The 22,108-nt window shown below is 46.4% G+C and overlaps 1 protein-coding gene across 3 annotated transcripts in view; it reads left to right on the top strand.

Annotated features, from left to right (window-relative positions):
- Positions 1-22,108, top strand: part of NFATC1 (nuclear factor of activated T cells 1) — a 134,347-nt gene that overhangs the window by 8,156 nt on the left and 104,083 nt on the right. The window contains exons 1-2 of one of the 3 annotated variants that reach the window (XM_081205802.1): positions 4,513-4,897; positions 15,476-16,577. In XM_081205802.1, coding sequence (XP_081061928.1) covers positions 4,810-4,897; positions 15,476-16,577 — 1,190 coding nt within the window. In that variant the 5' untranslated portion in view covers positions 4,513-4,809. Of the gene's footprint in view, positions 1-4,512; positions 4,898-15,475; positions 16,578-22,108 lie in introns of those variants that run through there. The other 2 variants (XM_081205801.1, XM_081205800.1) reach the window with 2 other exon arrangements.

Below are 22,108 nucleotides of genomic sequence, written 5' to 3'. Positions count from 1 at the left end.
CACTTCCTTGGAACTACAAACCCTACTAAGGACCCATTCACAGCACTTTTTCTAAACAGCCATAGTTTATTTATTTTTTAGGAAATTTGTTATGTTGAACTTGCCTCGTAAACATCTCAGAATGAAGAGAAGGAAAAATCCACAGGCACAAATCATTATTTTATCAGCTGCTTCCCAGTTTTCGAACAGAAATGTTATTCTCCAGGGAAAGCTGTTCAAAATAAGTTATCAAAAATACAATCCTGTCCTGCTTGCTCCAGATGGAATTTCTTGCTTCAACAGCACCACTAAGATCTACTGTTCATAGAAAAGTTGTTTCTCCTCACATTTGTGGGTACTTGATGATGGATGGCATTTGTGCAGCTGGTTAAACATGACAAAATTACTGCAAAGGCCAGCTTTGGCTGACTTCAGTGCATAAAAACTGGTCATACGATTGACCTGGAAGCCAATGTGTCCACACCGAAAGAAAGGAAAATGTATCTTAATCATCCAGGTCTGGTGGCTTAGCAAAAGATAGTTCAGAGCAAAGAACAGTGGTTGAGGAAGACAGGAAAATGCATTTGCAGGTGCCAACAGCAGCAACAACAACAATTGGTGTTAAGGAGCAGCCCTTACATATTTCAGGTATCTTACATTTAAATTTTAATTCCCAAGAATGCTTCTGCAAGAGACCACAATGACAAAAATTCATCACATGAGAGGAACACAGGACAGAAGCCCAGGTGCCTGCTTATAAGCTGCACATAGATATGCCAGAATTCTTGGATTCTCTCTATACCCATATCTAAGTGGCAGGCAGGCATCCTCAGAAAATGACAAAACACCACCCTCCCCAAAAGCAGACATTAGCACATCTAAAATTCCTCAAGCAGATTTAAAGTTCACAGGTTTGCTCTTGGAGTTGTAACATGCATCTCATGGAGGGTGAGTCTATCAATGGCAGCTAGTCATGATGGAGTCTGTGTCCTGCCTCCATAGTTCAGTATGCTTCTGAATACCAGTTACTGGAAAACACAGGAGGAGAGAGTACTCTTGTCCTATTTGCAGGTTTCCCACATGCATCTGGTTGGTGACCGTGAGAACAGGATATGGGACTAGATGGACCATTGGCCTGACCAGCTGGTTCTTCTTACATTCACATATTCTTATCACATTTTTGAATGTTTTGAGACCTCTGCCGTTTCCTTCAGACACAGGTTGGACTCACAAATGTGTCTCTTAGGGGCATTTAATAAGGACCAGTTGTTGGCTCCCAGATGTAAACCGTCTTTCAAAACACAACCTTGTTCCCCTCTCACAATTTAGTTCTAACATGTGCGTTGCATATACGTAACTTCTCAAGAAACCCAGATTAGATGTAATGCTGGAAGACAAGGCTGTCGGTCCCATGCAGGCTGTTTCAGGTGGCGAAATTCAAGAGGGATATATGATGAAGGCAGGAACAGATATTTGAATGAGGCTTCTTGAAATGTCGGCTGTAGCGTGCTGGAAGGAGACTCTTTTTGGTGCTTCCATTGGCAAAACGTTTTAGGCCAGCACTGTTGAAAGGGTTACACCCTTGCTTAACTTTGCAACGGACACAGGCATTCTCGTGACTATCGTTAGGGAAATTTGCAGAATGCTCATCCTCCCTGAGAAAGACACACACACACACACACACACACACACACACACACACGTACGTCTGATTCTTGCATGCTTCTGGAGGCACGAGTGTGTCCACCGTTTCTGGCCACAGCGGAAGCAACACTCTGAGCCAACTCCTATGGCCTGGCTAAGACTAGGTTGAATGGATCGGTGTGCAGCCGCATGCGAAGGATGTCCATTCAGTCGACAATCACTGCCTCCTTCACAAAGACATGGGAAGTGAAACGGTGCCCCTAAGTACCTGTGGGTTTGGATTTATGGTGTGAAGTAAATGCCCGGCAGCTTTATTGCCCCCTGCCCCCCAGGACTGCCATTGCTAGAAACAAAATGTTAACACATGGCTGCGGTAGGGTCTCCCCTGTAAGATGTGGCCTGCCCAATATACTTTTACCTTCAAACCTTGAGGGAGCCATTTGGATTATTATTTATTTATTTATTTTCCCTAGGCAGCAAGTGCATTGCTAAGCAATGAGGACAAAAGAAAAGATATGGCTGGGTTTTTTGTTTTGTTTTACTTTCACCCCCGTTGCCATATAACAAAGGGGGATTCCCCCCCCACTCCTCGTTTGTTACTTTAATTGTACCTGGTTATCTAAAACAGCTTTTATTCCACCCCTTGGCTTGCCTAAGAGGGCTGCATGCTGCTCCCAGCTCCAGCGCTGCCACCCTCGCCACCTACCCTGGCTCTGGGCACCAAATACCAGACGTGAGTTTCAAGAGTTGGCAACTTTTGGCACCGACGTGTCTCAGGGTGTTGGCTGGCTTCTCGGGGCTATGATTGATAACCCTCTCTTCTTTGGAATAACTTGGTGTCTGGGTTTGGTTCACACCATTACTGCATGTTTTGTTCCGCAAGAACCTTCGCTCTCTTTTGAACAAGTTGTGATCTGGGTTGTAGGTGTGGGCTTTTTGGGCTCGAGTGATTTGTACTCTCTCACCTGCTGTCTCCAAGATGGGCCAAATGCTTCAGGGATCCTCTTTAGATTGCCATCATGTTTGCCCTTCGATGAACGCCAAGAACAAAAACACAGGGACTATAGAAAAGAGGGCAGGAAGAAGGGCTTAAGTGTCTCCTCCACAATTGGCTGTTGCGGGCTAATATCCTCTGGGTATTTTATTATTTGTTTTTTCAGTTTATATCTTGCCCTTTCTCCAGAAGCCCAGGAATGATCAAGCAGTAAAAATGTCCACTGTTGTAGGGCCCCTCTAGACTGGTGTTTTATTGTAGGTATATTGTACAACATGTTAATGACCCAATACCTCGGGTTACATACGCTTCAGGTTACAGACTCCGCTAACCCAGAAATAATACCTTGGGTTAAGAACTTTACCTCAGGATGAGAACAGAAATCGTGCTCTGGTGGTGCAGCAGCAGCAGGAGGCCCCATTAGCTAAAGTGGTGCTTCAGGTTAAGAACAGTTTCAGGTTAAGAACGGACCTCCGGAACAAATTAAGTACGTAACCAGAGGTACCACTGTAGTAGTATTTATTTATTTGTTTAATTTTTATACCACCTTTCACCCGAAGATCACAGGGCAGTTCACAGCATTAAAATACATAAAAATACAATATGAGAAGACAAACAAGAACACACATAATTAAACAGAAAGAAACTGCAAGAAGTGAGGTTACAGTGAACCAGGCAGAGGGCCTTCTCGGTAGTGGCTCCTGCCCCTCCCATCAGGTGTCAAGGGAATAAATAACTATCTGACTTTTAGAAGACGTCTGAAGGCAACCCTGTATCGTGAAATTTTAAAAGTCTAATGTTTTACAATTTTTATGTGCTGTAAGCCATGCAGAGTGGCTGGGGAAACCCAGCCAGATGGGTGAGGTACAACAAAACAACAAAACAACAAAACAACAAAACAACAAAACAACAAAACAACAAAACAACAAAACAACAAAACAACAAAACAACAAAACAACACCACATTTGAAAGGCCATGGATTGTTAATTAGCCAAAGGTTTGGTCATAGAGGGAAAATGTGTAACTAAGGTGCCAGTTGAGCCTCCCTGGAGAGAACATTCCACACACAGGAGCCACCCATTCTCAAGTTGTCACTCTCTGGACCTCTCATGGATGAAGCATCGGAGAAGGGCTTCAGATGATGATCACAGGGTCCAGTTCATATGGAAAGAGGAGGCATATTACCAATGGCTTTATTCTGCTTTGTTAGTTCTGTGCTTTCCCAATGCTACATTATTACTGTCTGCAAGGCTATAGCACAACAAAATTGGAAAAGCTATGGGTTTTCAACAGGAAGGTTTTTAAACACACAGGGGAACATGCTGGGGGGGGGGTTTCCTGGCCACCCCCTAAATATCTTCAGAGAATGTACTCTTCTTTTTGGAAGGGAATATTCATTTCATAAAATTTCTATGCCTCCCCAAAGGAGTTCTGCATCTGCCTTTGGATATGCATCTGCGGGAAAATGCCCGATTGCTAAGATGTGAGGCAACTTTCAGACCCCATCACCAAGGCCATTGGGGTTGTGGAAGTAGGAAAGATTCACCAAGGCATGTGTAGATGAAAGGGGTGGTGGTGCAGAGAGAAATGGAAGCAAATAACACTGCAGCCAACTTGAAAGGGAGAAGGAGGTAGACCCCCCCTCTCCCCCCCCAGGAGCCTAACTCGGACAGGTGGCCGCGGCAGAGGAGACGAGAGGCCAGCGTCCCTCTCCTGGCTGCACCTCCCCCCCCCCCTCCGGGCCTGTAACCCGAGCAGAGAGGGTTTATTTTAAAAAAAGAGGAACCAGCCAGCGAGCGAGAGCGCGAGGCGGGCAGAGCAAGCCGCTTGTTGATGTTTCCGGGTGTAGATCAACAAAGGCAGGGGGAGGATCCCGCAGACAGGCAGCGATCGGGCGATAAGCGAGCGCGCGCCCCAGGCTCGCCTTACAGCCGCCCAGGAGGGGCCGCGCCGTCCCGGGACCTGCAGCCAGCCAGCGAGTAGGCAGCTCCTGGGTAGCTTTGCCCGGCGCGGAGGTCAGCGCGACCCCCAGGCCTGTCCAGAGGCGGCGGCGGCGGAGGCTCCTCGCTCGCTGGCTGGCGCGGCAACAGGTGTCCGGGGGCTGCGAAGGGAGAAGACCGTCCGCGGCAACTTTCCCCCCGCGCCGTCGGAGGAGGAGGAGGTCGCTGCCGCTGCGTCTCCTTCCCAAGCCATGACCAGCCTGGAGGAGGAAGAGCCCGAGTTCGATTTCGATTTCCTCTTCGAGTTTAACCAGAGCGATGAGGGCGCCGGCAGCAAAGGTGGGTGGCGAGGCAACGGCGTCCGGCCTCTCGGGATTGAAGGGGGGGGGGAGAGAGAAGAGGTTAGTTTATTTGCAGCACGTTAAATATAGCGGTTCTTCTGGGACGGAGGAAGAACGGTCTTCGGCAGAGGCGGAGCCGAGGGAGGGAAGAGGGAGCCATCTGGAGGCGCTTCCCGTGGCTGCGAATCTTTCCCCTAAGGGACGGGTCAGCTCGGATCAAGCGAGCAGAGTTTCCCCGCAGAGGTGGTGGTGGGCTCTCAGACTCCTTCCCTTGGGAGTTTTTAAGCAGAGCAAACTTGGATCAGTTGAGATTCCTGCATCGCAGGGGGGGTGGGGTGGATGACCTTTGAGGTCCCTTCCAACTCTAAGGTTCTAGGAGGTTGCCTGTTCCAAATGGTTCGCGAAACAGGTGCTGCTGTCTCAGGGTAATGTGACCTCCTTTTCCCACCTGTGCAACCCTTTTTTAAAAGAAAGAAAGAAAGGAAAAGGGAAAAGTAGAATTCAGGTTTCACTGATGCGTGTTGAGAAGCCTTTGCAGAAGGAGTAAAGGGAAAGCAAGTGTCTTTTTGCAGAAAGGCCCTCTCTCGGATGGAGCATCCAGGAGAGACTGCTGGATCTGGCCAACGGCCCATCTAGGTCAACGTCCTGTTCCCAAATAGTTGCTGGTGAGGAACCAGCCAGCAGGCTTGGAGCGCAAGAGCTGTGCTCCCCTTCTGTGGTTTCCAGCAAGTGGGATTCAGAAGCATTTGCCGCCTGCGTGGCTGCTGTGAGGTCAGTGGGATAAAAGTGATCAAGGCACGCTGCAGCGAGCTGCCTTCTGTGCTGGAGAGTCAAAGGGCTTGACAGGCTGGAGGGTCAAAGAGGCTGAAGAAAGAGGAAGGGGAGTGGGAGGGAAAACGCCATGGAAGGCCCAGAGCCAGGGCAGCCTGTGCTTTGGGATGGGCTATAGACCAGGTTTTATGTACTGGTTACACCAATGCTATTTTCCTAGAAAAAGAGGTGCCAGAACTCACCATGAACTCCTCCCTTGTTCTCTTAGAATGGCAACGGCGCCCACCTGAGAAGCTCTGGAAATGAGTTCTGGCTGGAAAAAAGGCCTGGGCTACATGGAACCTTTTTGGCTGCCCCACTAACATCAAACCCCAGTGTCACGCCATCATATTCCTTGTCATCATAGTCCACGCCATCATAGTCCCATTTGTATGCCACCTTCTTATAGTCAAAACCATGGCATGTGGTGTGTGTATACTTCTCTGCGTAGTCATTTGTGTACTCTGAGCAAGCTCAATAGGAACCTTTGGCTAGAAGATATGGGAGGACCTTAAAGATCTCAGCTTGGGGAAACTTGAGTTGGTCCTTGCATCAGTCTGGGAGCAGAAGGGCCTTTGAAGACAGTCCTTGATGAAAAGTTCCCAGCAATACTACTCAAGCCCAGCAGTTGCAGGAAACCTCTGGGGCCAGCCTCTTTCCTGATTGCTCAGCTCGAGAAGCTCTGTGGGGGTGGGGGGTTGTTTGCCACATGCTGCTTGAAGGAGGAGGGACTGGTGATGACTGGGTGGGGATGCAGTTCTCACAAGCAGCTTGAATGTACCGGTAAGCAGTAGCTTTCCCTTCCCCCGTCCTGAGAAGCTAGCCATTACTTTTCTGTGGAATACTGTGGATACGTAAGAGTAAGTATCTGGGTTCCATTGGCAGTGTGAGGCCTTACAGTTCATGGTGCAACTCAAACACTAGTTTAAAGGCTTGTTTCCCCACTGCCAGGCTTAGGCTGGCTCAGCCAGGAGTAATTCCGCTGATGAACAGAGTTTGGATCTGGTGCAACTTTATGCCAGCTTAATTTCATCAGCTTGCTCTATGCCACTTTCTTGTGTATAAGATTGTTCCTTGAATGATAGTAAAAGTAGCTGCCAGGGAAGACCTCTGAAAGCCGAGGAGCCATCACTGAAAAGGCTGTCTCTGGTTGCCACTTGTCCTATTTCAGATGGTGGAGGCACCTGGTGCTAAACAGGGCAGTACCCTGATCGAAGCAGAACTTTGAATGGAGCTTAGTATGGGTCAAACCATTGGTTTCACCACCATCTCTTAAGAGAAGACTGACAAATATATATAGTAGAGCCCTTAAATGTGTGGTGGCACCATTTAGGCACTTCACATCTTTCCAGTCCAAGAAACCAGAAAAATTCTATGTTTGAAGAGGACCACTGTACTTCTTATTTTGGAGGATATTCCTATCCATGTTTTCCCCTATGCAGGTTTGCTTGAGAGCTTAAACATTCCCTAATGCAGTTACTCTTGAAGCATCTTGTGAATTGTGAGCATTCTTCCATATTTTCAGATCTGGCCTGCAACACAGAACCCACTTACATTTTCTGCTATATATGAGTCAGTCTTTTCTTACAGACAGGATGGCGATACCGTTGGTTTGATCCATGCTAGGTGTGGGGCTACGATCCAGTTGTTAACAACTTTATATCAGTGTGCAACGTGATCCAATGCTATTACTTTCCTTGGAAGGGTGTCATATCTGTGGCACCTGGAAAAAGTCTAGCTGCAATCCCTGAGATGCCTCCCAGCCAGTGCCGGATTTACATATAAGCTAAAGAAGCTATAGCTTAGGGCCCCACTCCGCCCCCCCCCAAAAAAAAAATTAAAGGAAAAAACCACTGGATGTACCTTTCCAAAATATAATATAAAAAACAAATAAAATAAAACCTACATACAGCAACAATGTTTTGAGTTGTGTAGGCTCCTATTTGTTATTAGGTCCATAAATTAGGTCCATAAATTACAATACAGCATATATTCAATACACAAAAAACTTGACAATTTGTTGTTGACAAAGGACAGCTGGACATATAAAGGGCCCCATTACCTTCAGTAGCTTAGGGCCTCATCAAACCAAATCCACCCCTGCTTCCAGCTCTGAACATGCACAGACCAGTTCATACTAAACATTTCCTCGGGCAGTTGCATACCCACATACACTGCTGGCTAGAGATATTCACCGGTGTTAATCAGCCCAGAGGCACAGAGCAAGATATTTATATGACTAAGTTCCACAGGAAGTACCAGTCCTTCCTGTGTCTCCTGTGGGTATGATGAGGACAGGCACAGATGCATACATTGTCTGTGGATCTAGTTAGGGAACACAGAACAGAAAACGGCACAGGAGAAGTGCGTGCCTTACCTGGAGACTGCTGTGAGGGTCTTCCTCTTCCCCTCTCAACATTGTTCCTGGAGGAGGCCAGGTGTGGCCTTTAAGTTCAAGTACCACTTCCACCTCCTCAGCTCTTCTTAGTACAGGCAGATCTGAACAGCCACACCAATAAATCTCGTCGTTGTTATTTGAACACAAGAATCCCCCTCACTCTGGAAGATTAAATGCTATGGGAGATCCTGCTCCAAAAAAAATAATAAAAAAAAATAAACCCTTTTCAAACTAATTTGTATGTTGTGTTTTATATTATGTGGGTATATATGTTGCCTGCCCTGGGGCCTTATGGTGAAGGGCAGGTAAGCCAATGAATAATATTTTGGGTAGCAAAGGGATCCCGTGGTGATGGAGATGTGGCCAGGGAAGGGCAAGCAAGGTTTTCACCTGATCTGACCTAGCACGATATAAAAGTCTACGGACAGGGTCATGTCTTCCCCAAGACCACTACTACCCAGTGTTAAGAACCTGGTTCTGTTTATCCTTGTAATGGCTGTCATACAGCATTTCCAGTGGATTGTGTTCAGTTCAGTAGCTGCCCTTTTATGCAGCCCCAAGTACTTTTAGACACAGTGCAAGGGGTGAGGAATGTTTTCAAGGCAGAGGGCCACATTCCTTTCTGTGCAACCTTCCAGGGGCCGCAGACCAGAAGTGGGATGGAGCAGTGAATGTATATTTTTCCTTTATGCAGTAATTTCTATACAGATTCACACACATTCCAGCCAGGCAAAAACTAATGAGGAGGGTGCAGAGCTGAGAGATTGTGGTGTGGGGAGAATCTGGAGGGCAGGATGGATAGGTTTGGAGGGCCACATTTTGGCCCCTGGGTGTGAGGTTCCCCAACCCCTGAGACAGTGTATATTTTGTACGAACATAATGCAAACACCATTGATTTGAATTGCATGATGAGAGCAGTGTAGCCCTGTTTTATTTGTGCTGCTCCACCCCTCTAAGTCAATGAACATCTTTTGGTCAATATCCAGGTTTCCTAAGGCATCTGGTAAAAGGATTTGTATGGGTGTTGAATATATTAATGATGCGTGGCATGATAAAAATCAGCCGAACATATATCTCTCTGAACTGCTTACAGAGCAGCTGGGTGTTTTGTGTCGTGTGTCAATGTCTCACTTTGAATCATTTATCAAACCCGAATACTAGGGAGCTGAGGGAGCTGAGTATATTAGTAAGAAACAAAAAAGAGGGAGAGAGAACAAGAGAAGCCGCCAGGAGCTCAGAGTCTCTGCTGCACATGCAATGCTAGAGAGGACTGAGTTGTGTTGGGAATACAGCCTGATCATTAACAGCTTTTCCGGATCTCGGGTTTGTAAGTAGGGAAGACTCAGCGCTTGGGGCATTTGTCTCCTGGGAAGGAAGGAAACAAACATTGTATGTGAAGGAAGTGAAGAAGCCTTGACTTGTTTGTTTCAATCAATCAGGAGTACAGGATTCTTTAAAAGCACCCGAAGCGGAAAAAGACATGTTAAAACTGCAGGTAGCTTCAATTCAGAAACATACAGACAGAATAACCTGAATGGTAAATAATAATAATAATAATAATAATTTATTATTTATACCCCGCCCATCTGGCTGGGCCTCCCCAGCCACTCTGGGCGGCTTCCATAAAAACCAAAAATACAATAAAATATCACACGTTAAAAACTTCCCTGAACAGGGCTGCCTTAAGATGTCTCCTGAATGTCAGATAGTTGTTTATCACTTTGACATCTGCTGGAAGGGCGTTCCACAGGGCGGGCGCCACTACCGAGAAGGCCCTCTGCCTGGTTCCCTGTAGCTTTGCTTCTCGCAATGAGGGAACCGCCAGAAGGCCCTCGGCGCTGGACCTCAGCGTCCGGGCAGAATGATGGGGGTGGAGACGCTCCTTCAGGTATACTGGACCGAGGCCGTTTAGGGCTTTAAAGGTCAGCACCAACACTTTGAATTGTGCTCGGAAACGTACTGGGAGCCAATGCAGGTCTTTCAAGACCGGTGTTATATGGTCTCGGCGGCCGCTCCCAGTCACCAGTCTAGCTGCCGCATTCTGGATTAGTTGTAGTTTCCGAGTCACCTTCAAAGGTAGCCCCACGTAGAGTGCATTGCAGTAGTCCAAGCGGGAGATAACCAGAGCATGCACCACTCTGGCGAGACAGTCCGCAGGCAGATAGGGTCTCAGCCTACGTACCAGATGGAGCTGGTAAACAGCTGCCCTGGACACAGATTTGACCTGCGCCTCCATGGACAGCTGTGAGTCCAAAATGACTCCCAGGCTGCGCACCTGGTCCTTCAGGGGCACAGTTACCCCATTCAGGACCAGGGAATCCTCCACACCTGCCCGCCTCCTGTCCCCCAAAAACAGTACTTCTGTCTTGTCAGGATTCAACCTCAATCTGTTAGCCGCCATCCATCCTCCAACCGCCTCCAGACACTCACACAGGACCTTCACCGCCTTCACTGGTTCTGATTTAAAAGAGAGGTAGAGCTGGGTATCATCCGCATACTGATGAACACCCAGCCCAAACCTCCTGATGATCTCTCCCAGCGGCTGCATGTAGATGTTGAAAAGCATGGGGGAGAGGACAGAACCCTGAGGCACCCCACAAGTGAGAGCCCAGGGGTCTGAACACTCATCCCCCACCACCACTTTCTGAACACGGCCCAGGAGGAAGGAGCGGAACCACTGTATGACAGTGCCCCCAGCTCCCAGCCCCTCAAGACGGTCCAGAAGGATGCTATGGTCGATGGTATCGAACGCCGCTGAGAGATCCAGCAGAACTAGGAAACAGCTCTCACCTTTGTCCCTAGCCCGCCGGAGATCATCAACCAGTGCGACCAAGGCAGTTTCAGTCCCATGATGAGGCCTGAATCCCGACTGGAAGGGATCCAAATGGTCCGCTTCTTCCAGGCGTGCCTGGAGTTGTTCGGCAACCGCTCGCTCAATCACCTTGCCCAGGAATGGAAGATTTGAGACTGGGCGATAGTTGGCCATCGTGGCCGCATCTAAAGATGGTTTTTTAAGAAGCGGTTTAATAACCGCCTCTTTCAGCGGGTCTGGGAAGGCTCCCTCACGGAGGGAAGCATTCACCACCCCACGAAGCCCATCGCCCAGTCCTTCCCGGCTAGCTTTTATAAGCCAGGATGGGCAAGGATCCAGGAGACAGGTGGTTGGTTTCACTCGTCCAAGCAGCCTGTCCACATCCTCGGAGGTAACAGATTGGAATTGATCCCACTCAACTTGACTAGACAGAACTCTAGCACTCTCCCGCCCCGGCCCTGCTCCCACGGTGGAGTCTACTTCTTCCCGAATCTGAGCGATTTTATCTGCAAAAAACTTTGCGAAATCATTGCAGGAGAACATGTGGCCCGTACTGGGCCCCGATGTTGCAGGTGGTTCCGCTAAATTGTGAACCACCTGAAAAAGTCTCCTGCTGCTGTTTTCTGCAGATGCAATAGAGGCGGTGAAGAAATTCTTCTTCGCCGTCGCTATCGCCACTTGGTAGGCTCGACGTTGAGCTCTGACCTGTGTCCGGTCAGATTCGGAATGAGTTATCCGCCACCGGCGCTCTAGCCGTCTCAACGATTGTTTCATTGCCCTCAGATCCGTGGAAAACCACGGGGCTGTCCGGGCTCCATGCAATCGGAGAGGGCGCTTCGGAGCCAAACAGTCAATAGCCCTGGTTAACTCCACATTCCAGCGGGCCACCAGGGAATCGGCTGAAAGGCCATCAACATGGGATAAAGTATCCCCTACCACTCTCTGGAAACCATTTGGATCCATTAAGTGGCGGGGGCGGACCATCCGAATTGGTCCCACCTCCCTGCAGAGGGGAAGGGTCGCGGAGAAGTCCAGTTGCACCAGGAAGTGATCTGACCATGGCACTTCTTTCGTTTCGCTTTTACTTAGTGTCAGATCACCAACATCCAAATGCACGGTTTTATTTTGTAGTGGGGTCAGAGCTGCTAGCTCCTGTGAGTGCAGGGGTATTCTTGTACCACTGAGTCAAGTTAAATCACACACACACACACACACACACACACACACACACACACACACATGCACATACAATTTTAGCCCTCATGGTTGCAGAGGGCTAGGTAGAAAATGTGACTTCAGCAGAATGTCAGAAATGCAAACATGCAAGGTCAAAAAAGTAGCCAGCTAAGGAGTGGCCAGGGGAAATCCATTAGCCTCAAAGGACTCCACTGCTGCTCAAAGTGATGTCAAGGAGCTTTTCAGCAGATTAATACACCTCTCGAAAAGGAGAATAGAAAATCGCACATGTTCAGAGGGTGTGTCTATGGCACAGGGCTGCTCCATGTCGAGTCATCTCTGCTTCATCCTGTAATGTTTAGGGATGCTTGCAAATGTCGTAGTGTTAATTTCTTCACCACCACCAGCAGCCAGGGGTGTGGAAAAGCTGCAAGGAAACTCACAACTTGAACCGGGTTAAGCATATCATAGAATCATAGAATCATAGAGTTGGAATAGACCACAAGGGCCATCGAATCCAACCCCCTGCCAAGCAGGAAACACCATCAGAGCACTCCTGACATATGGTTGTCAAGCCTCTGCTTAAAGACCTCCAAAGTAGGAGACTCCACCACACTCCTTGGCAGCAAATTCCACTGTCGAACAGCTCTTACTGTCAGGAAGTTCTTCCTAATGTTTAGGTGGAATCTTCTTTCTTGTAGTTTGGATCCATTGCTCCGTGTCCGCTTCTCTGGAGCAGCAGAAAACAACCTTTCTCCCTCCTCTATGTGACATCCTTTTATATATTTGAACATGGCTATCATATCATCCCTTAACCTCCTCTTCTCCAGGCTAAACATGCCCAGCTCCCTTAGCCGTTCCTCATAAGGCATCGTTTCCATATCATGTAGTTCCACTCCAACTGAGTTGCTAGCAGGCCCGTCTGATGAAATTTGGTGGCTACAGGAAGCTCAGATGAATGACAACTCTCTAAATATTTCCAAACAACCTCCATTTCTATGTGCTTTTGTAAACTGCAGCTGCTTCTTCATGGTTAACAGGCAGTACGCACACGCACACGCACACACACGCACACACAATCTGGTTTGTTTTCAGCATTGGCTTTGAGAAAAGAACTTACAGTGGTACCTCGGGTTAAGAACTTAAATTGTTCTGGAGGTCCATTCTTAACCTAAAACTGTTCAAAACCTGAAGCACCACTTTAGCTAATGGGGCCTCCCGCTGCCGCTGTGCGCTTTCTGTTCTCATCCTGAAGCAAAGTTCTTAACCCAAGGTACTATTTCTGGGTTAGCGGAGTCTGTAACCTGAAACGTCTGTAACCCAAGGTACCACTGTACTTGTACTGATCTGATGTTGGAGAGTGAATGGAGCCATTTTGCTCCAAGTTGAGTTATTGAAGTAAGAAGACCGGGGGTGGGGTGTTGCTTGTGCTCTGGCTGATCAGCTGTGCTGGTTTATGTGGAAGAAGTAGCTCTTTTTTCTTTTGCGCAACATGCGCCTGTGTGTCTAGTACAGTTTCATGTGTTTACTGTGCATAAGTATGCTCTCTCACACTTTATCTCAAAACATTTGTGATGAATACCAACAGTCTGAGACAAATTGCAAATACATTTTAATCTGTATGAGTTGTAGTTTGAAATAGGATTTTTAAAATGGTTTTTCATATAACATTTATCTCCATCTTAGTTTTGTGTGTCCTTTTATTTATTTTCAGGCATTTTGTTCATTCACTATTTGCTTGTTGGATTCAGTGTTAAAAACTCCCGCGAAGACTTTTGCCCCCCACAAACGTTGCTTTGAAGTGCAATCTAGGAAGAGATCATCAGGAACAGGATGCAAGTTTGAGGGGAGCTCTCTGTAAATGTCCTTCTGGTGGATCCCCTTCTCTGTGGGTGAACTTTGGCAGACTTACCTGGTAACAGCAGGCAGCTGCAGTGTTGCTTAGCAGCAGAAAGCCACCATTCAAATTTCCCACAATGCCCTGGTGTAGTACTATGTAAGGGTCTTTGGAGGAAATTAAAATGGTGACTTTGAGACTCAACTGCCCAGTGCTGTTAAAAAAGAAGTTTTTTTAAAGGTTGACCAGGGTTAAGTGGCATTTGTGGGCTCTAACAGAGTGCTGGGACCTATGCGTGCCGATGCTGAGCCTGGAAATAATATTGAGAGAAGTTATTAGGAAGGCTGGAATCTTCATTTCCTCATAGCAATGTTATTAAGCATTGAAACACAGCATTTTCAAATGCACCGTTCTCTGACAGAAGCTACACTGAAAGAAAGTCATTGTAGGGAACAGTGTCTAAAGCACAATGCACATTATGCAAATAACATGTGTGGCCAATCTACAGGCGCCACAATTCACACAGGTAGCAGGCATGTCTGGACAGAAGCCCAGGGACCCACGGGGCCCAGGTACGTCATAGAGTCAGACCTTCCTCTCCTGTGCTGCCCTGTTCTCTGCTCTCAAGCTCAGTAGATTAGAAGCAAAGCCACACCAGAGCACAGACAGATGCATATTTGGGCATCACAGTGTCACTGCTTCATGTTTTGCACCACTCTTTCCCAAAAAAAGATTGGCCGCTAAGGCTCCATGCATTCCACATAATGGCAGTGAAGTTTTAGGGCAGCTTTGAATGTGTATTGGAAGCACTGAGAAAAGATAAATGAGCGACTGCCATTCTCTCTGTGTGATCCATTGTAACAGCAGCTCAAACTCCTCTGTGAATTAGATGTGGGAGTTCAAGATATGCATCAAACCCTTGCTTCTTCTTTCTGCTTGGGAGCTTTGTGAGTCACGGCAATGTCAGTTGCACCAGAAACACACACACACACACGAAGATGCAGAGATAGCTTGCATTTGTTTCTTGGTAGCATCCAAATATGCCTTCAGTGTGCAATCAAATGCTCCAATTCTGTGGAATCATTTCTAGAAAGCAAGGGTGGAGAACCTGTGGCCCTCCAGATGTTGCGGGACTACAACACCCATCATCCCTAACCATTGGACAGGCTGGCTGGGGCTGATGAGAGTTGGAGTCCAACAATATCTGAAGAGCCCCTGGTCCCCTTCCTCTAGGTCAGGGTTTCCCAAACTCGGGTCCCCAGCTGTTTTTGGACTACAGTTCCCATCCTCTCTGAGCACTGGTCCTGCTGGGAAACCCTGCACTGGGTTATCAATGTAATTCCCACTTCAGAGCAGGAGAACAAAGAGCAAAGAGCCTGCTCACTGAATAGAAATAGCTAAAGTGGTGTCTGAACCCTGGTGAAGCTCTCATCCTATCCACTGGATCGCGTTTGGGATTCAGTTTGCTAATGAATTTCGTTTGCGTGTGCAACATCTCATGCCATTCTTTTTTGTTTTTTTATCTTTTGTTTTGTTTTTACAGAACATTATAACTATGCATCTTCAAATATAAATTCCAGCTTGCCTCTAAGTGTGGCACATCCTTCATTGTCAGCTCCATGTCATGGCCTTCAGACATCCAATCCAGTCATTTCGATTGTCCCATCAACTAATCATCCTTCGGGATATGGAGGGCATGCTGAAAGTGGCACCGCCGGATATTATCTGTCTCCCAACGTCAGACCTAATGGCGTGCCAGCGCTAGAAAGCCCTAGAATCGAAATAACCTCTTACTTGGGGCTGCATCATAACAACAACCAGTTCTTCCATGATCCGGAAATCGAGGAGCCCGTCCCAAACGCCAAGAGATCGCCTACGACTGCGACGTTGAACCTGCCGAACATAGAGGCCTATCGAGACCCATCTTGCCTGAGTCCAGCAAGCAGCCTGTCTTCCAGAAGCTGCAATTCAGAAGCATCGTCTTATGAATCCAATTACTCTTATCCCTATACTTCGCCTCAGACATCTCCTTGGCAATCGCCGTGTGTGTCACCCAAGACCACGGACGCCGAGGAAGCGTATCAACGGAGCATGGTGACCTGCACGTTACTTAATTCGCCCCGACACTCGCCATCGGCGTCTCCCAGAACGAGCATCACCGAGGAAAACTGGCTGAGCACTCGCAACTCCAGGCCATCTTCTCCCTGCAACAAAAGAAAATACAGCCTGAACGGCAGGCAGACTTCCTACTCGCCACACCCCTCTCCAACACCCTCTCCCCAGACTTCTCCAAGAGTCAGCGTGACTGATGAGACATGGCTAGGAAACACTAACCAGTACACCAGTTCAGCCATCGTCGCAGCCATCAACGCCCTCACCACTGACAGCACAATAGACATGAACGACGGGATTCCTACCAAGTCCAGGAGAACGGCAATCGATCACACCCAGTCCATGACACTCAAGACCGAACCGAGCGGGGAAGATCATGGGACCATATCGCCAACAGCCGACTTGTCGCCAGAAGAGTTTCCGGGGTTTCAGCACATCAGGAAAGGAAGCTTTTGCGATCAGTACCTTTCAGTGCCACAACATCCCTATCCATGGGCCAAAACTAAGCCATTGTCCCCATCATCCTACATGAGGTACAAGTTTGTGGGATTTATTTTTTGTGGGGTAAAAAGATATACATATTACTTTTCCTAATGCCCTGTCCCTGACTCCCCGCTCCCCCCCCTTTTTTTTTGCTATTTCATCTAAAGAGTCAAAGACAAGATTTCTGGTGGCGCCTGTTAGAATCAGGCCTACAACATTGTGCTTCTGTTTTCTTTCGTGGTGTCCCCTGGTTTAATTTCACATTGACCAATAGCAAGGCAGCATCAAGCCACCATCTGTAGGTTATTGGAATTGCTATATGGCTGCTTCTGGGTTCCTGTTGTTTCTCTTTTGTTTTTCCAACCTTGAAAACAGTATAACTTTGTATAAGAGTAATATAACAAAATAGATGTTACAGAATAACATTTATAAAAAAAGAAAGCACAGTGGGGAAAAGTTTAAAATGACATGCCCTAACTTTACACACTACTGTATGGCTTTTGACTGGCTTGGCCTAGTTTTTAATGCCCAGTGGCCTGTTTGTATATTTAATGTCCTATTCCTAAGGGCACAGGTTGGCAGTTTGCAGGAGCTTCATGCAACCCCTGATCTCATGATGCTTTCTGTAGCCACCCTTCCATCTTACCAGAGTTCCTTCTTCCCTGTTCATTTCCTCCTTATTTTACATGACTTAGAATCATAGAATGGTAGGCTTGGAAGGAACTGCAAGGGCCATCTAGTCCAACCCCTTGCAATAAAGGAATCTCTTCTAAAAGTGTTTCTCCTCCTATTCATACATAGCTTCAGAATAATTGGTAGGACAGTGGTGTGTTTTGTTTTTTTAAAAAATCCTGGTTTTATGGCTGGGGTGTGTGTGTGCATATATCTGTATAGCACATCAAAATAAGGTAGTAATTACTTGCTTTCTATACTGTTAGTTAAATTGGTTAGTTGTACTAAAAAATAATAATCCTGTACATTTGAGAGTTGGAGTCCATCAACATGGGGTAGGGGATTGTCCACAGACCCCACCCTCCAACCCTAAAGTTAGCCCCCATGCAATGTGGTGATGGGTGACGCATATCTCTGCACCATGAGGAAGTGTGGAAATGTGTACTAGATACCTACAACGTCTGTTTGGGAATTAAAGTTCTAAACATCATGAATGGAAAACTCACAGGCAGATGTAGATGCATGCTAGCTCCTAAACTGGTTTAGTGTGGGTTGTAGCAGCGATTTCCCGAACTGCCAACTTACTTCTAAAGGAGAACAATGATTTTCAGAGCTCTCCTGCATAAGAAATTATCCGATGCTATCTCCCCAAAAGTTTGCATTAGCTGAGAAAAAAATGTGGGTAGGTTAGGGCCCTGCACGTGTGTGTTTAACAATCGCGAGGGGGGGGGGGGATCAAGTGGTGATTAGACCACCAGAATCTTTATCATACAGTAGCTAACAGAGATTTGTTTTCTAAAAAGGAAATAAACATTTTATCACCTGCAGTTAAAATGAACACAGCATTCCCTAGTGTGTTAATGAAAGTAAAATCCAGCATTTTTCCACTGTTTTGTTTTTGTGTTAAAAAAAAATGTTTCCTGGTTTTCAGTCTGTTTCCATGTGATCTCATTAACTCGTGCTTCAGGACAGCTGGAAGCTACTGTAAAATTGTGGTTTAAGTTATTTTACCAATCAAATGCCCTGACCAAGCTTCCTTTAACCCATAAATACTTTTCATTATATGTATTATATATTAAATAACCCTGGACAACTGAATGCAGATGTCAATACAATCATGGGAGCACACAATTGAAATTGTTATTTTAAGTGCACTCCCCAAAAAAACACCTCCCCAGCAATAATTCGTCACGATTGAGCTGGGATTCCCACCCTCTGACACATCTGCTCTGTTTCAAAGTCTAGGTTAGGTTCCAGCAAATAATACAGATTCCAAGATCCACCCTGTTGAATGGTTTATTTGCCAAAACTATTGTATTACCTCTGTAATAAAGGGGGGGGGGAGGAATCCTAAAACAAAAGGGTGATTGGAAAATTCCTGAAGTAATAGTTGTTTTTTCACATATCTATGATCATATGGAAGACCACACCTGCCTCTCTGTCAACAAGGCCCCTCTATCCTAAAAGGAAGTTCTTATTTGGATGTAAGAATTGGTGTGATTATAATTTTACATTTTGTATCCACAATAACCGGGTGAGATCATTTTTCTTTCCATGTTATAGTTGGGGATTTGAAACTGTGAGATAGGGAATTGCTGAGAGCCATCCACTGTGCGCATGGCTGCTTAGTTTCACAATGGTGTTTGAGTTTCATGCAAACTCTGAATGGTGTCTCCAGGAGCCTACTTTTTTAGCATTCACAAGGAATCGTTCCTGAGTTTCTAATTCCTCAACCCCTTTTTGCAAACACTTTGGGGTTCGGAGTGGGATGGGGAGAGGCCAACCTTTTGCAGGAAAGTGGCTTCAATATTACAACCTTAGATTTCACTGGGGAGAATACTTGCCATGCCAGCCTGTCCAAGAAATGTGGAGATCACTGGCATTTAGTTCTTTAAAATCATAATAATCGGTGGATCCTCATTGCATGCTTGGCACTGAGATTCTGATTCTGGATTAATCCCAAACATCTGGGTGCTGCTCCTGCACAAAGCCCACATTGAGAGCCTTGTGTGTGGATGTATTTGTGTGCATTTTAAGGTTCTGTTCTGTTTGCAACCAGGTAGCCTTTAATCTTGCGTGCCAAGAGTTAGCATGTAGAAAATGTTTACAGCAGAACCAGCAGTTCATAAGGGAAGTATTGATACAAGCAGATTAATAGCCATGTGAATCATGTTGCTTCCAGCAAAATGGAATAACTTATCTAAACTTCTCCATCTATGATGGAAAATGCTCTTGAGGCAAATGATTACAGCCTAGTGAGGCAGAAAGAAGGGAAGCTGAGATATTTCAATAATCCTCCTTAGCTTTTGTTTAAGTGTCTTTGACAGGGAATTGTCTAGCGATGTAATAGAAATGGCATCCTCTGGTTTTGAACGTCGTATGGTTTCTAGTTAAAGACACAGCATCTAGGTATAGCTACAATCCTGACACAATCTTGCTTTTGAGAAAGGATCACTATGGATTACCAAGGTGCTGATAGAGCTCTATGTGCTGATAACACTTGGGAGTGATCATATTGATAGCTTGGGTCAAGTCTCTCATTCCCTGTGGAGACCAGAGCCTCAATAAGACTGCTGGCTAAACCTGCAGGAAAAACTCCTGGTTACCTAAGAAAGAAAGAGGGACGCAGGTGGCGCTGTGGGTTAAACCACAGAGCCTAGGACTTGCCGATCAGAAGGTCAGCAGTTCGAATCCCCGTGACAGGGTGAGCTCCTGTTGCTCGATCCCTGCTCCTAAAACCTAGCAGTTCGAAAGCACGTCAAAGTGCAAGTAGATTAATAGGTACCACTCCAGCAGGAAGGTAAATGGCGTTTCCGTGCGCTGCTCTGGATCGCCAGAAGCAGCTTAGTCATGCTGGCCACATGACCCGGAAGCTGTACGCCGGCTCCCTTGGCCAGTAAAGCGAGATGAGTCGGTCACGACTGGACCTAATGGTCAGGGTCCCTTTAACTTTACCTTTTACCTAAGAAAACCACCCAGGTTCATCCATATGGGGGGGACAGTCCTATTACACTCAGCCTTTGTTCCTGTAGAGGTTGCAGACAGCTGTGGGTAAATCCAGGTAATGAATGATCTGTCCATGACAATAGAATCAAATATGGCTTTCCTGCTCACAGATAATTTTAACCTAGTCCCCTACTGAAAACTCAATCAGAAGGCTGCCTTGCCCAGATATACACAGGTCTCTGAATACCACCAAGGCCATGAAATCCTTAGTCATTCCTGATAAGGCAGACCACTTTGGCATGAATGTTGAAGACGCCCAAGGCTAATGGTCTTTGGAGACGTCAACAGAACCCTTGAAACCACCTCAGTTAGCTCAAACAAGGAGATGTTTGGTGCACCAGCAGAATTTTTATCAGGCCACCAATGCACTCGAAGCTGGTTGATGGTTCATCTGAGTTCATGGCTAGGGAGATGGAATGCCTAAAGATCAAAGCCTCCCTTCACAATAAGCTTAGTGCTGTGCAGAGAATTCTGGTGTACGTATTTGGGAGATGTTTGCCTTCATTCAACCAGGTTGTGTGCAACATAAGCCAGGTATTAATACATACTTCCCTCTTGGTATTGCACCACAGGATTAGATAATCAAATGTATTGGTATCTAGCATCAGTATGTACCAGCATGTACCATGCCAAAAGGAACCACCCCACTGTGAATTTTGCAAAAGTCTTCTGATACGTTACAGCTCTTGCTTTTGTAAGTACAAAAGATGTTAATAAGCATCTCAAAGTGGTTTACATAAAGCATTGGCTTTAAAAGAGGATTATGCAAATTCATGGTGGCTAAGGTTAGCAAAGGCTACTCACCATGATGGCTATGTGCTTCATCCACTGTCAGAGGCAGCATACCAGTTGCTGGAAACCATTGGTGAGCAGGTTGCACCATGGGGAAAGCCTCTCTAAACAAAAATGTCTTCAGTGGGTACCTAACTAGAAGCCTGCCTGATTTCGGCTGGTAATTGATCCCAGAGAGCTGGAGCTACAACACTAAAAGCCAGGTTTTCACCCCACAGGTTAAGTTCACTTTGGGGCCATCTGGCACTCTCAGCATTGCCCCATCGAGGAGTGCAGTTGCCAGGCAGGGATATAGAGGGCAAGGTGGCCCCTTAGGTATCCTAGCCCCAAGTTTGTAGTAGGGCTTTGAATGCTAAAAGCGGGACCTTGAAGTACATTTAGTAGCATATTGCAGCTCTCTCAACAGAGGTATTATATGGTGTTGACAGTCAGCAATCTAGCTGCTGGACTAGGTTAAGCCCAAGGGAATCCCCACAGGAACTAGAGACAGGGCATTTTCGGTGGTGACTCTGTATTTATGGTACCCCTTCCCAAGGGAGATACACGCAACCACATCAGTAGCAGTTAGTAAATGGACCGTAAAGGTATGCCTATTTCAGCTAGATTTTAACTAAAAACGTGCTGTGAGTTTGATTTTTTTAACATCATGTTAAACTTTCTTAAAATATTTAATATTTAAAAATGCAGTGTATTGCATTTTCTCCTTTAATTGTTTGTGATAGCCACTTGAGTAGGGCTTTGCCCTGAAAGGTGGCATCGAAATAGCACTGATCAACAGAGCTGTCTGATTCCACAGGGTACAATATATGCGCCATCTGCCAAGAAGGCTTTGGCAGGGTGAACAACACCCATGCTCCTGAAATAACCACAGCTATGGGCATTTTACTGCTTAACACAGCATCTGTGGGATCATTAGTAGTTTTCATATTTCCACGTGTTATGTGTAGGCTACCTAGTTAAAGTTTGTTATTTTGCTGCCATTATGTTATTGATCCTTTTGGCTTACATATTTTGTCTGTTTGCTGTTTTTGGGGACCAAAGGTAATATATTGTTTGTGCCCACCCCAGTTTACATAATAAGAAAAAGCAGAATATGTTTGGTTTAAAATGA

This window comes from Podarcis bocagei, assembly GCF_964188305.1.
Source record: "Podarcis bocagei genome assembly, chromosome: 8".
In the NCBI taxonomy this organism is placed as follows: domain Eukaryota; kingdom Metazoa; phylum Chordata; class Lepidosauria; order Squamata; family Lacertidae; genus Podarcis; species Podarcis bocagei.
Note: the sequence above shows the minus strand (reverse complement) of the source record. Positions and strands in the feature narration are given on the sequence as shown.